Here is a 16,295-nt window from a genome sequence, read left to right on the forward strand (position 1 = left end):
GATCCGACTCGACGGCAGTGCATTTTGGCTCTGAGAATGTGACAGAGTATGCGCCTGAAAATCTCATGCCCTGAGAGAAAGAAGGAGCTGTGCACTGGAAGGTTCTCACCTTCGGTCTTGATCTTGAGTGCTGTGCGGACCAGGGCGAAGAGCGTGGCATTAAAGGTGACTGTGCCATCACTGTTCAGGGGCATGTTCATGCCCACCAGCCGCTGTGAAGAGATAAGTGGTTTGATGTTGAGCCAGGACCATGCCAAGCTGGCAGGTCATCCTCACTCACTTTGTGAACTGGGGGTTTGGAACATGAGGCTGGGGATTCAGGCTGAATAGGACCCCCTTCTTCAAGGGATGGAAAGATGAATTGGGGGACATTATTAAGACTTTAGGTCCTTAGGGAAGGACTTGGGGACCCAAGAAATCACTACTTTAAAATGACTCAGCCCATAAGCCCCCTCTCCAGCTTCCCCACCCTACAGCATCTGTTCCTCTTCCTCTCCCATGTTCAAGCCTCCCTGTTGCTCTGGTTACCTTACATGCCACCCGGTGTGGGCAGAACTTCCCAAAGCCCAGAGGGGGCTGGATCCGTCTCAGGAGGGTCACCACATCCAGGTGTTTGATTCTCCCCCTGCAGGGGGGCACATAGACTTGTATACCCAGCAACCCTGCTCAGAACCTCTGTCCTTGCTCATAGCTAGATAAGGGGAAGAGAGCCAGGAAACAGAGGAGCACTTCTTTATTTTCAAAACCTATCCAGAAAATGGAAACGGAGCCCCTTTTTGAAGAAAAGACAATGTTTAGATTCACTGTTGCCCACTACCAGGAATGAATGCTCTTTCTCTGGGCAGAGAGAGGCCAGTATTCCCTTGGATAGGGGAATCTCCAGGCCTTAGCTCTGGACCTCATTTTCACCATGGCAGAGCCATTCTTGGGCTATATTAACAGAAGTAGAGGATATGGATCAAGGGGAGGTAGAAACCTACTTCTAGAGACTGGCCCAGAGCTGGAAACCACATTTCACTATGACTCCCAGGGAGGTCTGGTGGTGTAGTGGTTAAAACATTTGGCTGCTAACCAAAAGGTTGGTGGTTCAAACCCACCAGCTGCTCCATAGGAGAAAGATGAGGCAGTCTGTTTTCATAAAGATTTACAGCCTTGGAAAATTTATGAAGCAATTCTACTCTGTCTCCTATAGGGTCACTGGGAGTCAGAAATGACTCTATGGCAGTGGGTTTGGATTTGTTTTGTTTCTTTTTGTTATGACCTCCAAAGTAGGTATAAAGCAGGACAACCAGGAAGGTCAGCTGAAGAGAGGACTAAGGTGAGAGCAGCTGATGTGTGTTGCCTTGAGAAAAGCCAATTTGGAAGATTTTATTGGTTGGCTTCCTCTTTTCTCTGATGGCTGGCATGTGATAAAGAGATTAAATGTTTCCTGCCTACCTTCAGAGGGCAGAGTTAGGATTTGTGGGTGCTCTGGTAGCATAGTGCCTAAGGCATTTGACTGCTAACCGGAAGGCTGGTGGTTCAAACCCTCCAGCCACTCCTCGAAAGGAAGATGGGGCAATCTACTTCCGTAGTGATACTGCCTCAGAAACCCAAGGAGAGGTCGCTATGAGTCGGGACAGACTCAACAGCAATGCATTTTATTTCATTTTGTTTGATTCACCTGAAGTAGGCACTTTAAAGCATGGTTATTACTGGCAACTTGTTCAATACTAGGCAAACTGGTATTGAATCTTAGCTGTGCGACCTAAGTTAAGCTACTTAACTCCTCTGAACTTCAATTCTTCATTTGTGAGACTGAGGTAATAAGGAGACCTATGTCATAGATGTTGTAAGGATTAATAGAGAAAGTGCACGTAGTGTTTAGCACAATGCCTGACACATAGGACATAGTCATTGACTATGAGCTTATTGAGTTCTTGGGTGATGCAAATGGTTAAGCATTCAACTAGTAGTTGAAAGGCTGGCAGTTCAAACCCACTTAGAGGTGCCTCAGAAGACAGGCCTAATGATCTGTTTCCAAAAGGTCACACCTTGAAAACCCTATGGAGCAGTTCTGCTTTGTACACATGGGGGCGCCATAAGTTGGAATTGACTTGAGTCAACTAACAACACATAAGCTTATTACCTTTTTAGAAAGGATTTAAGATAGCACTACTTTCCAAGCTTTAATTGTCATGGGAATGCCTCAAAGATCTTGTTAATAACAATGTAGATTCTGACTCCAGCAATCTGGTGTTAGGACTGGGGTCTTGAGTTTTTAACCATCTCCCATGCTGCTGGTCAGCTGGCCACATTTAGAATAGCTAGGGCCTAGGGTGCCTTGAAGGAGTCTTGGTGGTGCAGTGGTTAAGTGCTCAGCTGTTAACTGAATGGTTGGCAGTTGGAATCCACCAGCTGCTCTGCAGGATAAAGGTGAGGCAGTCTACTTCCATAAAATTACAGCCTTGGAAACCCTATGGGGAAGTTCTACTCTGTCCTGTAGGATTTCTGTGAGTTGGAATTGATTCAATAAACTCACTCATTGCCATCGAGTCGGATCTGACTCATAGCGACCCCTCCTTGGGTTTCCAAGGTGGTATCACTACGGAAGTAGATTGCCCAAACTTCCTTCTGAGGAGTCACTGGTGGGTTTGAACCACCAGCCTTCTGGTTAGCAGTCAAATGCCTTAGGAACTATGCCACCAGAGCTCCTAATTGACTCAATGGCAGTTTTTTTGTTTTTTTTTTGGGGGGGGGTTGTGACCCCAGCATAGGTATAAAGGAGAGCAACCAGGAAAGTCAGCCTTGGAAACCCTATGGGGCAGTTCTCTGTCCTTCCTATAGGGTCACTATGTGTTGGAATCAACTTGACATTAATGAAACTGTGCTTTGTGAAGGATTGAGTGCTCAGCTCCTAGAAGTCTTCAGATTGAAGCTAGATGATCATTTCTCAAAAAATCCAGAAACCCAAGGGGTTTCTGCTCTGGGAGGCCTGGGGGACCCTTCCAACCCTGACAGAATGATTCTCTGGCTTGGGATCTTAGATAAATGAAAGGAGAAAGAGTAGCCCATTCATACCTATTGAACTGGAGGGTGACTTCCCATGGGGGACTAGGATGCTGTCTAGGACAGATGAGTGGACAGTGTAGGAAGACCCAGCACTGAGCCTACACATTGGACTCACTTAGCCTCTGGGTCGTACTCTGCCCAGATTGCCTTGAACTCATCCAGGTGGTGAGGGCCTAGGATGGACCAGTCCCGTGTGAGGTAGTCAAAGTTGTCCATGATGACAGCCACAAAGAGGTTGATGATCTGCAAGGGGAGAACCAACAGGGAAAGGCAGGTCATATGGAGCTTGGCTAGGGAGATGGGAGATGACACCAAGTGTGGGCCCATAGCTTCTTCCTGCCTGTACCCTTCACTCCTGCCTTTCATAACGACCTGCAGCTCCACATGCAAGCAGTGCTGTGTCTTGCCTCTGTGCTCTTGCATGGGCAGCGTCCTCCTCAGGGAAAGCCTGGGGTTGTCCTCTAAAACCTGGCTCAAGCACCTCTTTGGAAGCTACTCCAATCTCTGCTCCACCCTGGAAAGAGGTGGTTCGTGCCACTACTGCTGAAACACATACCTATTACCACTTTCATCTTTTCTATGTATACAGAGTATCCCTTTGAATTGCAAGTTTTGCTTATGCATGAGCTCTTTCGGGTCCAGGCCTGTGTCTTATTCATGTTTTCTATGCCTTGCACTGAGCCCAGGACCTGGTATGCATCAGATACTCAAATAACTGTTTTGAGTGAATGTGGGAAAGAGAAAAGTGTGAAGGAGCCAGGGCTTAGTGGTGCTGCCACTCTGTGCCTTCTGCATGTGAACAGACAGCAGCCTGGAGCCTCCAGACAGTCTGGTGCTCTGTCTCTAACAGAGATAATAACAACGACTTCCTTTGGGACCCTGTTTCCAGGGTCTCAGCTTTCTCATAATGGGGTAGTTTTCCTCTTCCAAGGAGTAGTGAGGGATGGTAGCTTTATAGGAAGCTCTTGCCTATTTAGGACAGAGCCCCATCAGCTTCCTTTTTGATTATCAATTGCTAACAAAAAAAGTAAAACCTTTTGACAACCTCTGTAGGGCAGAAGTAAGGAACCCTGGTGGTGTAACAGTTAAGTTCTCAGCTGCCAACCAAAAGGTTTGTGGTTCAAACCCACCAGCCACTCCACAGGAGACAAGACCTAGTGATCCATTCCTGTAAAGATTATAGCCTAGGAAACCTTAGAGGGCAGTTCTACTCTGTCCTATAGGGTCGTTATGAGTTGGAATTGATACGATGGCATATAACAACAACTAAGGATGAAAAACCATTCATGAAATGCAGGAAAATCTAACCATAGCCTCCTGGGCCCCTGGGATGGACCCAAGGAAGGAGAAGTAGGCCCCCACCTCCCTCAGCCACCCAGGACATCTCACCAGGAAGGCACAGAGCATGTAGAAGCTGATGAAGTAATAATAGGCGAAGTTGGTGCCGCATGTGTACTCCTCACCAGGGGCGTAGTCCGACTCAGAGTCACACAACTTCCCGTAGCTACAGGCCAGCAGGATCTCCTGCCAGGCCTCCCCTGTTGCACACCTGGAGGAGAGAGTTCCTGTTGGCTTCTTGTGTGGCCCTGAAGGAAGCTGGCAGCTGGGTAAGAGTGGGGGGAGGGGTGGCGGGGGCTGCTATCCTAGAAGTAGGGAGGTCAGATCCCCAGGTTTACTGTGTAGCTCAGTGTGAGCTGGGCCTCAGTTTCCCATCTGCACTGCAGCCCTGTTCTCTAACCTCATGGGGTACTATAACCAGGAGTTAAGCTAAAGAAAAAGGGTTCCTTGGATGGAGGGACAAATTCAATCCATGCTCAGTTCCTGGTGGGGAAGCAGCAAGAGAGAGCACCATGCTGACCGCTGACTAAGGTGAGGCAGGGCAGGGCTATTGAGGCCTCACTGTTCCCTTGGGAGGACATTTGACCTGTTTCCTGTTTCAGCAGGATTAGACTGGGGCAATATGCAGCTCTCCACTCAGGACCTATGACATACTTTGTAGGCCCAGGCGCAAAATGCAAATGTATGGCCCTTTGTTCAAAAAGTATTAAGAACTTCAACATGGTGCATCAGAGTATTAAACCAAGTGCAGGGCCCTGTGTGACTGCAAGTTCACCTGCCTGCGAAGCCAGCCCTGCCTGTTGATAGCAGACGGCAGAGGCAGAGGGATGGCCCAACCCATCATTTGGGAGTGGGGAGAATATATGGGACTCCTGCCTGAAGAGCAGCAATACAGCTTGTGGGAAGGTCTGGAAGTTGTTGTTCCGGTTTATTTGGGTCCCATCCACCATGGCAATCTTTCCGAACATCTGTAAATCACAAAGAGCTCTGACTTTGGAATCTAGAGAAAAGTCTCCCCTTCACTCATCTCCCACCTGATCTGCTCCTCACCTTCACCCTTACCTCCCCCAAGCCCTCTTCTCTTTAGACCACATGAGACCTGAAGCCAAATAAATTGGATTACTTCCTAGGTTGGATGAAGTTCTTCCCACCAAGCTAAAGAAAAGTATGGGGGTGCACTAGTTTTGCTAACTAATGATCAGACCTCAGGCCTCCTGCATGCATGCAGAGGGTTCTCAGGGAGGTGGACTGGCACCACCTGAGCCTCCCAATTGGGACCTCAGAGACATGATCTGGTCCATCTGCATGCCAAGATTTCTCCTGGATTGCTTCTAGTCTTCTAACACTAAACCCATCTGGGGACCAGACACCATGGCCTCCTCTCTCAGTCTTGTAGCTGACTCCCTGGGCTGCCAGGAAGAACAAGATAAGGAGACAAGGAGGGTGCCAGGTCCAGCCTGCTGATTGACCTCTCTAGGGTCCACTGGTGCCCCTTCTAACTTGACCAAGATCTGTCCTTCAGCCTTGGCCCACCTGCAGCTCACCTGCATGCCAATGACAGCATAGATGAAGAAGAGCATGACAATGAGCAGAGCCACATAAGGCAGGGCCTGGAAGGGAGGAGGAAGAGTCAGTGCCATAGTGCTCCACGGCCGACTGCAGCCCACCTGCCTTTAGCTCATGGGGCCCTGCTTTTCTCACCTGAGGCACCCCAAGGCCCCATCTGGGCTGAGGCTGATGCCCCTAGTGACCTCTCGAGGTAAATGTAGTGGTCAAGGGCCCCATGCAGACACTGCCCTGGCCCCTGGGTCAGGTGGGCTGGGCATGCATACCTGAAAGGACTTGATGAAGGTCCATAGCAGGGTGCGCACCCCCTCGGCCCGGCTTAGCAGCTTGATCAGCCTCAAGACCCGGAACAGGCGGAAGAAGGCACTGGAGATACGGGCACTCTCGTCTGGGTCCTGCGGGGCAGCAGCCCCAGAGATCAGTCTGGGGGCAGCACTTCAGAGGGGTGAGGGGCAGGGCAGGGCAGGAGGCGCAATGGCAGGCATTATGTGTGCATGTATGTGTCTGTGTTTGTTTTGGGGACATGTCCATGGGGGAGAAGCTCCAGCGCCACCTCACAGCCATTGCTGCCCACCAGCTGTGGACCATCCTTGGGCTCAGGCTCTGGGGTTGTTCAGCTGGGAGGAAGGGAGGGGGGGTTTGAGGCCAGGCCTGCTGCCTGCCCTTCTGGGCCTCCTGCCTCATCTTACCTTCTCTCCCAGCTGCCACTGAGCCATTAGCCCTGGTGGGCCTCTTAGGCCATCTCCCCTGGTGTCTTTCCAGTACAAAGGTTCCCTAAAGCTCAGCTGCTCTACTGCCATAAGTTCAGCATGTCCACTTCCTGCCCCTAGCCCCATCTTGACACTGCTCTTAGCTGGGTAAGTCTTTGTCTTTATGTCAGCCTTGTCTTTACGTTATCCTTGGCATGGATAACTCTGGAAGGGCAGAGCCTTCCCTGCTCAGCTTCCCATGTCCCCAAAGGCCTTCTGCCCTATGAGCTGCCACTACAGTCCCGTCCCAGCAATCACAGCCTTCTCTGGATGTTCCCATGTGCATAGAGAGTACTGCAGAGAACTCTTGCCCCATTTTGCAGGGCTCTGAGAAAGCCACTACACCCATGCACATTCTACCACACAGCCTTGTGCCCACCCTAACCCCACCAGACCCCTCAGCAGGCCTGCTCTGAGGAAGGATCCACCCCATGCAATGCACACGGCCAGGCCTAAGCAAGCGGCTGCAGGGCAGAGCTGGCGGGCGTGCCGGCAGGCTCATGCAGCCTGGAATTACAACGTTCCCGCAGCCTCCACCCAGGCAATACAGTCCCCCGCTGGAGGCCAGGAAAGTCTGTGGAGAGAAGAGACGAGAGGAAGGGAAGGAGAAGAGAGAGAGGAAGAGGGACACAGTGGGTGAGGAGAGATGTCAGAAAGGACAGACACATAGAAGAGTTAGAAAGAGAAAAAGAGAGGCAGGTGCTGAAGACCCCAAATGATTGTGAACCAGGGGATGGGTGGGGGTGAGGATGAAGCTCTGTTGGACAGTGAGGCAGGAGGCTTGGATAGGGAGCAAGAAGGGGAGGGAAGACTGGGTACAGAAAGGTCCCTTCTTATCTCCATTTACACTTGACAAGGGGTTATTCCCATGTGTCTGGGTTACGTGATGCTGGTGACATCCCTGGTGAGGGCACATTGGAGGGTACTTGCCTCTGCATTGTAAATGGAGTCACACCCCTGTGTCCCTGAGGCCAGGGATGCTGACCAGGTCTCTGGTGGTACTGAGGCCCTTATGGAAGTCCCATCTTCCAGGTGCAAAGCTGCTTTGAGGGAGCCTGATACCCACAGCTGATGTCTCTCTGCCCCAGGACTGGTAGCAGGACAAAGGTCTGCATCTCAGTGTCCAAGCTCTTAAAGAGCAGGAGTTTAGGTAGGAGCATCATTTTTCCTGTTTACCCTGAGCTTCAGTAGCTCTGGTGGTGTAGTGCCTAAGGCATTTGACTGCCAACCAGAAGGCTGGCAGTTCAAACCCACAAGCCACTCCTCAGAAGGAAGGTTGGGCAATCTACTTCCTTAGTGATACCGCCTCGGAAACCCAAGGAGGGGTCGCTACAAGTCAGGTCCTACTCGACAGCACATAACAACAACAATAATACCCTGAGCTTCATCCTTTGGCTGAATTTCATGACAGGGCCCTGGTCTGGAGCCCTGGCCTGAGGGAAATCAATTGTTTCATCTTCCAGTTTTCTGGAGTGGACTAGTTCCCAGCATACTTGTTTCCCAGGCCTAGTAACATTCTCTTGGGCAGACTTTCAACGGACCACCAATTCTCAACCTTGGCTACACATCAGAATCAGATGAGGAACTTGAAAGAAATACATACCTATACTGGATCCCCACCCAGGACAAGTAAGTCAGCTTCTCTGGGATAAGGCCTGGCTTTGGAATTTTAAAATATACTCCAGACCAACCAGTTGCCATTAAATTGATTCCTCCATGGCACCCCATGTGTGTCAGAGTTGAACTGTGCTCCATCGAGTTTTCAGTGACTGAATTTTTGGAAGTAGATTGACAAGCCTTTCTTCTGAGGTGCCTCCGAATGGACTTGAACCTCCAACCTTTCAGTTGGCACCCAATTGTTAACTGTTTGCACCACTCAGGGACTCCAAATACACTCCAGGTGATTCTTATATGCAGCCAGGGGTGACAACCCATATCCTAGACTTGCACTGTCTAACATGATAGCCACCCACCACATGTGGTTATGTGAATTACAATGAAAAATAATTAAAGTTAGATATTCCATTCCTCAATTTCACTAATCACATTTCAAGTGACTAATAGCCTCATATGGCTAGTGCCTACCGTACTAGACAGAGCAGAATATTTTCGCCATCATGGAAAGTTCAGTGTTGCCCTCCACCTTCCCCTTGTTTGTGTTTCAGGAATGTAAATCAATTTAAATATGACCTCAGATAGACGCCATAGGTAAAGGAACATATGCTGCTTCCAAAACTCAAATATTGACCAATGACACTTTCCCATCTTCCACCACCAAAGAAATGGTCTTGATTTATCCAGGCCTCCCCAATGTCAAGAAGTAAGTGCTTTTTTTAATTTTTACTTATTTTTTATTTTTTTTAATTTTGGGCTATTTTGGCTGTTCAGAGTTCTCGCCTCTGACTGGGCCAGTGAGAAGTGCTATTCTCAGACTAGGGCCCTTTGAGATGCTATTTCCCTTCCAAAACTCAGCTTGGATGGAAACACACACACACACACACACGCATGCCCATACACACATGTGCATGAACACATGCACGCACACATGCACGCACACATGCGTGCATATGAACACACATACACACACACACAGGTTTTGCCCAGAGCTCATCCAGCCCCTCCAGGGCCCTGCCCTCTTGGGGGATCTGAGCAGATGGAGTTCTGTCTGTCACTGTCTCTCTTTACGTGTAAGTGAACAGGATTCTAGCCCAGGCCCTTCTCTGGCATACCAGCCAGACAGTCGGGGAGCCAAGTTCCCAGAAGGGGCCACTCCCTGCCAGGGCTCAGCCTTCAGGAGCATCAGGCCCACTGCTTCCACAGATTCCAGATTTTTCCTTACCTGCTCCCCTCACCACCCCCTCCCCCCCAGATCTCCAGTGCTGAATCCTGCCTCCTTACCCACCGTATTTCACCTAATGGGCAGGCACAATCTAGAGTGCTTTTCATTCAACAGTGGAAAGTTCAGGAGGAAGCCCTACTCAGGATGAACTCTTCCACCCCACCCTTGTTTAAGGCCTCAATGGCCACATCAGACATCCCTCAAGCAGAGCCCTGACCTGGCCACTGTTAGGATGGTTCACAAAGATGTCTGCTTGCCTCTTCCCACCTCCACACTCCTGTTCCTGCCTCCTCAATTCCTCTTCTCCACTGCCCCCCTCCCAGCTCCTCTACCCTACACTGCTCAGCACTCTGCTTAGAGGGAAGTTGTCTGTTTGATTTCAACCTCTGACTCTTAGATATCCTCCACTCAGTCCAGCTCCTCTCTTTACCTTGCAGTGATCCTTGGCTTCTGATCCTCAGCAAGGCCACCCCTGGAAGGCTCCACCTCCAAGATATTGAGTGTGGAACTCTGGCTGGAACCTCCTCCCTGCCACCTCTGCTTCCTCCTCACAATACCAATCCTGATGCTTTTCCTATTGCACCTCAGGGTCTCATTTTCTCCATTCCCATGGCTTGGTCCAGCTCCTGGGGCCATTTGCCTGCTTGCTCAGCCTGGGCTCCATTTCAGTAACTGCCTTGTTTGCCTTGAGATGCTCCATCCAATATGCCCTCAAGATCATGCTGTCCCTGGAGTATGACCTCTTTTCTCAGGCTCCAGGGCTGCTAAACATTACCCTAGGATGAAACCAAACTGATGCACACTCTCCCCAGCCATGCTTGCCCTGACTCAGGTCTCTGCCACACTCCTGTGTGGTCACCCTGTTCCTCCTCCTGGAGATCCATTCATTACATCAGCTACTCCTCAAAGGTCAGTCACACTCTCCTACCTACTATCCCCCCTCCCAGAGCACTCTGCCTCCCACCTTTTAGACACTCCCATGGGCACCCACCTCCTCCTTTGTCCTCCCCACCTATCCCTGCTCCCCTGCTCCCTTTCACACTCCACACTTCACATTTTCTGTCATCTCTTCTCTTACCTCCCCCCCCCCCCAAATCCTGCCCTTTTTGGCCTCCTCTGAAACACTAATTGTTTCCTCAATGATCTCTTCTCACACACATCTTGACTCTCTCCTCTGTCTTGGCTCCATTCATAGTTCTCTATTTCCCCAAAATAAATCTATCCTTTGAATCTACCACTCCCCAGTAACTATCTTTTATCTAACTTCTCATCTATTTCCTATACTCACTGCCTTAGTTTTCTTACCCTCTAGGCCCAGCTTAATCCCCTGTAATAGACTTCAGCTCAGGTCTGCTAAACTCACCCTGAAGCTCTGTAATGGCTTCCTAATCACTAAGCCTTGTACAGAAATCTCAACTCCTTAGCAGCCTTTCAGTCTTGCCCAAGGCTTCCACAATTACCTTCATTGATTGGTGTCTAGCCTATGTTCATGGAGTTCCTACCATGTACTAAAGTCCATGGGAGCTCTGGTGGCATAGTGCCTAAGACATTTGACTGCTAACCAGAAGGCTGGCGGTTCAAACCCACCAGTCACTCCTTGAAAGGGAGGTTGGGCAATTTACTTCCATAGATACTGCCTCGGAAACCCAAGGAGGGATCACTAGGCATCGGATCTGACTGGGCAGCAGTCAGTTTTGGTTTTTTACTAAGGTCCCTGGGTGAGGCAAATGGTTTGCACTTGGCTACTAACTGAAAAAGAGCTCTGGTGGCATAGTGCCTAAGGCATTTGACTGATAACCAGAAAGCTGGCAGCCACTCCTCTGAAGGAAGGTTGGGCAATCTACTTCCATAGTGATACCACCTTGCAAACCCAAGGAGGGGTCACTATGAGTTGGATGTATGACTTGATCATAGACTATGATCACTATGGTCACTATGACTTAACGGCAGTGAGTTTGGTTTTTTTGGACTAACTGAAAGATTGTTAGTTCAAATCCACCCAGTGGCACCTGGTGATCTACTTCTATGATGAGATTATAGTCATTGGACCTGTGGAGTACAGTTCTGCTGTCACAAACAGGGGGTCACCATGAGTCAGAATCAACTTGATAGAATGGCTATTTAAAAAAAAAAAAAAAAAAAAAATTTACAACCATGCATTAGGTACAGAGAATGACACTCAGGCCCACTCCTACATTTCCAACTACTTGCTACACATCTCTACCTGTATACCCCTCCTATCCTCCTATGGGCATTTCATACTCAACAGTCCAAACAGAATAGTGGTGATTGTGTTCTCTGCAGTCTCTCTTCTGGATTAAACAGCTCAATACTCAGAGTTATCTCACATCTTTTCCTTTCTCTTGGCCCCAGGGCCAGTACTCATTAAATCCTATTGGCTCCCTTCAAAGTCTCTGAGCTTTTCTCTTCCTCTGTCACAATCTAAGCCTTGACTCTCATTGTTTTATGCCCATTTTCTTTGCCTTCCTTCTTGCTGCCATGAATGAACTGTTTGTTTCTTAAGCCTGGCCCCTCCTCTTGGGCACTGGATTGCAGGCCTTCTCATTTATTCAAGGATTTGGTTCCTACAGTTGCCCACTGGCAACCACCTATTTGCATGAATCCAAGAATATGCTACAGTTTTTCTCATTTTTAAGGAGACTCTCCTTGACCCCACACTCTCTTGCTGCTTCTGTCTAATTTCTCTTTGTAGCAAAACATCTCAAAGGAGTTATCCATAGTCTCAGTCTTCACTTTCTCTCCTCAGTTCACTCCAGCCAGGAGTTCTCCCCTACAATTCCAGTGAAACTATTTTCATCAAGGTAATCCAGGACTTCCACAAATCCAGGTCAATGCTCAGTTCTCATCTTCCATGACCTTTCAGCAGTATTCCACTCAGTTGATCACTGCCTTCTTGCAACACTGTCTTCTTTTACCTTTGTGACTTCACTCTTTCGGTTCCCCTGCCTCAGTGCCAATTCCTTTTCACTCTTGCCCACTGCTCCTCCTGTAACATTGGAGTGCTCCAGGGCTCAGTCTTTGGACCTCTTCTCTCTAAATAACCTTCTGTCTTAGTTATGTGGCGCTACTATAACAGAAATGCCACAAGCATGTGGCTTTAATGAATAGAAATTTATTTCTTCACAGTTTGCTGTCTGCTCTTGTCCCTTTCCATCTTCTATTCTTAGGTTCCTCATTGATCATGTGGTATGTATCTTCCTCTCCTTTGTGCTTCTTTGCTTGTTTTATCTGCTCTTTTATATCTCAAAAGAGATTGACTTAGGAACCCTATACTAATAGTGCCTCATCAACATAACAAAAAACCCTACCCCAAAGAGGAACACATCCACAAGTATAGGAGTTAGGATTCTAACACATATTTTTGAGGGGACACAATTCAACCCTTAACACCTTTCTAGGTGATTTCATCCTTTCCTATGATTTTAAATCCATCTTTATGCTGTGGAGTCTCAGATTGTTATCTCCAGCTTGACCTAGCCTCTGAACTCCAGACTCATAAATCCAACTCCTTACTTTGTTTCTCCATTTGGAAGTCTAGTAAGCATCCCAAATTTAATATGTCTAGAACAGAATTCTTGGTTTCTACTCCATGCTGCCATTTCAGCAATTTCCACATCTCAGTAAATGGAAGCTCAGTTGATTGGGCAAAAATCCTTGTAGTCATCCTTCATTTGTTTTCTCTTACCTTAAATCAAGTCCATCAGCAAATTTTGTCAGCTCAGCCTTCAAAATAGATACAGAAGCTGACCACTTCCCACTCTTTCCACAGCTGGCATCCTAGCCACCATCAGCTCTCATCTGGATTATTGCAACAGCTGCCCGACTGCTCTCCCTGGGTCAACTATGTCCCCTATAGCTTGTCCTCATCTTAGTAGACAGAGTGATCCTTTAAGAACTAAATCAGACCAGGCTCACACCCTCCAAAGGTCTTCATCTCTCTTAGAATAAAACCCAAGATCACAACCATGGCCTTCAAGGGCCTACGTGATCAGTTCTTACCTTCTTTCTCTCTGACCCCATCTCTACCAATCCCTACCCCAGCTACAAGGGCCTCTTCCTAGTCCTCAAATCCACAACATGCTCCCACCACATGGCCTTCACACTCATTCTTCTCTTACAACACTCAGGCCACCATCTCTTCATGGCTCATTCCCTGACTTTATCGAAGTCTCTGATCAAATAGCATCTTGCCAGAGAAGTTTTCCTGACACTACCCTCCCATTCCCTGTCATTCTGAGTCCTCATTGTTACTGTTAGCTGCCACTGAGTTGGCCCCTGACTCGTGGTAACCCCATGCACAAATGAATGAAACATTGACAGGTCCTGCACCATCCCCATGATTGGTTGCAGACTGGACCCTTGTGATTCATAGGGTTTTCATTGGCTGATTTTTCAGAAGTAGACTGCCAGGTCTGTGTTTCTAATCTGTCTTACTCCGGAAGCTCCCCTGAAACCTGTCCAGCATCATAGCAACATGCAAACCTCCACTGGCAGATGGGTGGTGGCTGCACATGAGATACATGGACAGGAATCAAACCCAGATCCCCTGCATGGGAGGTGAGAATTCTACCACTGAACCAACAAGGTTGCTGTCTGCTCTTGTCCCTTTCCAGCTTCTATTCTTAGGTTCCTCATCTAACTCCTTAACCTGCTTTAATTTTCTTCATAATACATACTTGTCATCATTTTCCATGTTATAAATGAATGAGTTTATTGTCTGCTTCTCCCATGATTTTGTTCATTGCTGTGTCTCTAAGAACTCTACCTAGTACATTGGAGGTACCAACAAATACTTGAGGAGGAACTGTAGGTCTAATTCCTGAGCCCATATTTTCACTCATTCTCACCCCCTACCCTTACTCTCCAGATGAATGTTTTAGAAAGATAGCTCTAATCCATCCACTGCCCTGTTCAAAAGCCTTTGGTGACTTTCCAGTGCCTGCTAAATAAGGTTCAAGTCATCTCATCCACTTCCACTTGTCTCAGCCTGACCTCCCTCTTTCTTCTGCATATTCATATGCTTCTGCTAAACTGGGCCATGCACATGCCCCAAATCCACTTTGGTCTCCTCCTCCAACTCTAATAGCCACTTCCCTTTCCTTCAGGACCCAGCTTATATTGACACATCCAAGAAGCCTTCCCTGATCATCCTCCCAGAGATGACCTTTCCCTTCTTTAAACTACTACTTTTGCTTTTGCTTTTGCTTTGGGCCACTCATTCTGTCCACCTGATATCTGAGTTACCCGTCTGCAATGCAGGATTGTAAGCTCCTTGAGAGCAGAAGCCACAATTGTCACATCCATGTTTGTAACCCACACAGTGGGTACCCTATAAATATCTGTGGACTGAATATATGCTTTGGATCCTGCCCCAATGACAGTTCTGCCTGTGATACTCACGTCGATCTCACTGAGGATGACATCAATGATGCTGCCGATGACAATTAAGAAGTCAAACACATTCCAGGGGTCTCCAAAATAGCCCTGGGAAGGAAAAAGATGAGAGAAGCAGGGAGTGAGCTTCGTGAGGAAGGAGCGCTGGTAGCCAGCAGAGGGCAGTGGGCCATGCAGAAATGCTGGATTCGGCCAGGTGGGGCCAAGACCTCCCTCTCCACCAGTGTGCTTCCACCTGCGTACCTCCCCCTTGGCTCTTCATTTGCCTTCATCAACAGCAGTAAGTTTGATATTGGTTTTTCTACAGTAGAGTGGTAGGAAGGGAGAGGGAGAGTTATAGAAACTTAGGATTTGGGATGCTGGTCCAGCCTGGGGAACTCTTTCATTCTCCTCCTCCAACCCCCACTTCAAGTCTCATCTGGAACCTGGCCTTGTAGAACTGGCAGAGGTAGCTAGACTGTACTAGGAACAGAAGGAGTTGGCTTGGAAACTAAACAAGCAGAGTAAGATTCTCCCTCTGGCTTTGGACTTATTCTTCAAAAGCTTAAAAGAAGAGGGGAATATAAGATTGGTTCAAAGAAAGGATTGGAAATAGGTCACCCAGCATCTGTTCTATCCCTGATCAGCTGAGAGCACCCCAAAGATTTCACCCATCCTATGTCTGAAAGTGGAAGTAGACAGACTAGTGAGCAGGCTGAGAGAAATGGTGCTGGATAAGGGAACTTTCAGTGAGATGAGGGAGTGGGATGAGTGGTCCATGAGAAGGCCCCCAGCCCACCATGGACCAGTACCCTCTCTGGTCTGCATCTTGCCCTGTGGCCCCAGCACTCACCCTGGCCTTGAATGCCATGAGCTTGAGGATCATCTCCAAGGTGAAGATGATGGTGAAGGCCACGTTGAGGATATCTGAGATGTGGTTCATCTGCTCTGATTGGTTGTAGTGCTACGGAGGGGACACAGGAGAGGGGTGTGGCAGATACTGGGCTTCTCTCTTGCGGAATGAATTCTCAGAGCCCCCAGCCTCTTCTTGGGATGCCCTCAGCCTCCTCCTTGGGTACCCTACCCAACCATCTTAGCTCAGAAAACTAAGAGCCTACTTTAGTTATCACCCAAATTCCATCAAGTCTTATGGACCTCTCAAGAGATGATGAAAGAAGTAGGAGAGGTGCTCTAATTCCAACTCTTGCCGACTGGGTTTATTTACACCCAGGGCTGCAAGACTAGAGCTTATTGACATACCTGTCCTGGGATGATGAAGAGGTGGCCCAGGCAGGACTTCTCTGAAAGCCCCATCTAGTCATTTGGGCACAAGTCTAGGAGAGAAAACTCTTGTACTC

General features: G+C 48.4%; 1 protein-coding gene across 1 annotated transcript in view; it reads right to left on the reverse strand.

The window, feature by feature from the left end:
* The window catches only part of CACNA1S (calcium voltage-gated channel subunit alpha1 S), a 106,641-nt gene that overhangs the window by 11,697 nt on the left and 78,649 nt on the right, over window positions 1–16,295 (reverse strand). The window contains exons 27-36 of the mRNA XM_007941104.1: window positions 15,791–15,901; window positions 14,965–15,048; window positions 7,222–7,278; window positions 6,222–6,350; window positions 5,934–5,999; window positions 5,266–5,357; window positions 4,441–4,600; window positions 3,167–3,294; window positions 529–625; window positions 110–212 (exon numbers count right to left, since the gene is read on the reverse strand). Coding sequence (XP_007939295.1) covers window positions 110–212; window positions 529–625; window positions 3,167–3,294; window positions 4,441–4,600; window positions 5,266–5,357; window positions 5,934–5,999; window positions 6,222–6,350; window positions 7,222–7,278; window positions 14,965–15,048; window positions 15,791–15,901 — 1,027 coding nt within the window. The remainder of the gene's footprint in view (window positions 1–109; window positions 213–528; window positions 626–3,166; window positions 3,295–4,440; window positions 4,601–5,265; window positions 5,358–5,933; window positions 6,000–6,221; window positions 6,351–7,221; window positions 7,279–14,964; window positions 15,049–15,790; window positions 15,902–16,295) is intronic.

The sequence above is a fragment of the Orycteropus afer genome, unplaced genomic scaffold, assembly GCF_000298275.1.
Source record: "Orycteropus afer afer isolate SDZICR_OR568_19922 unplaced genomic scaffold, OryAfe1.0 scaffold00075, whole genome shotgun sequence".
NCBI lineage: Eukaryota > Metazoa > Chordata > Mammalia > Tubulidentata > Orycteropodidae > Orycteropus > Orycteropus afer.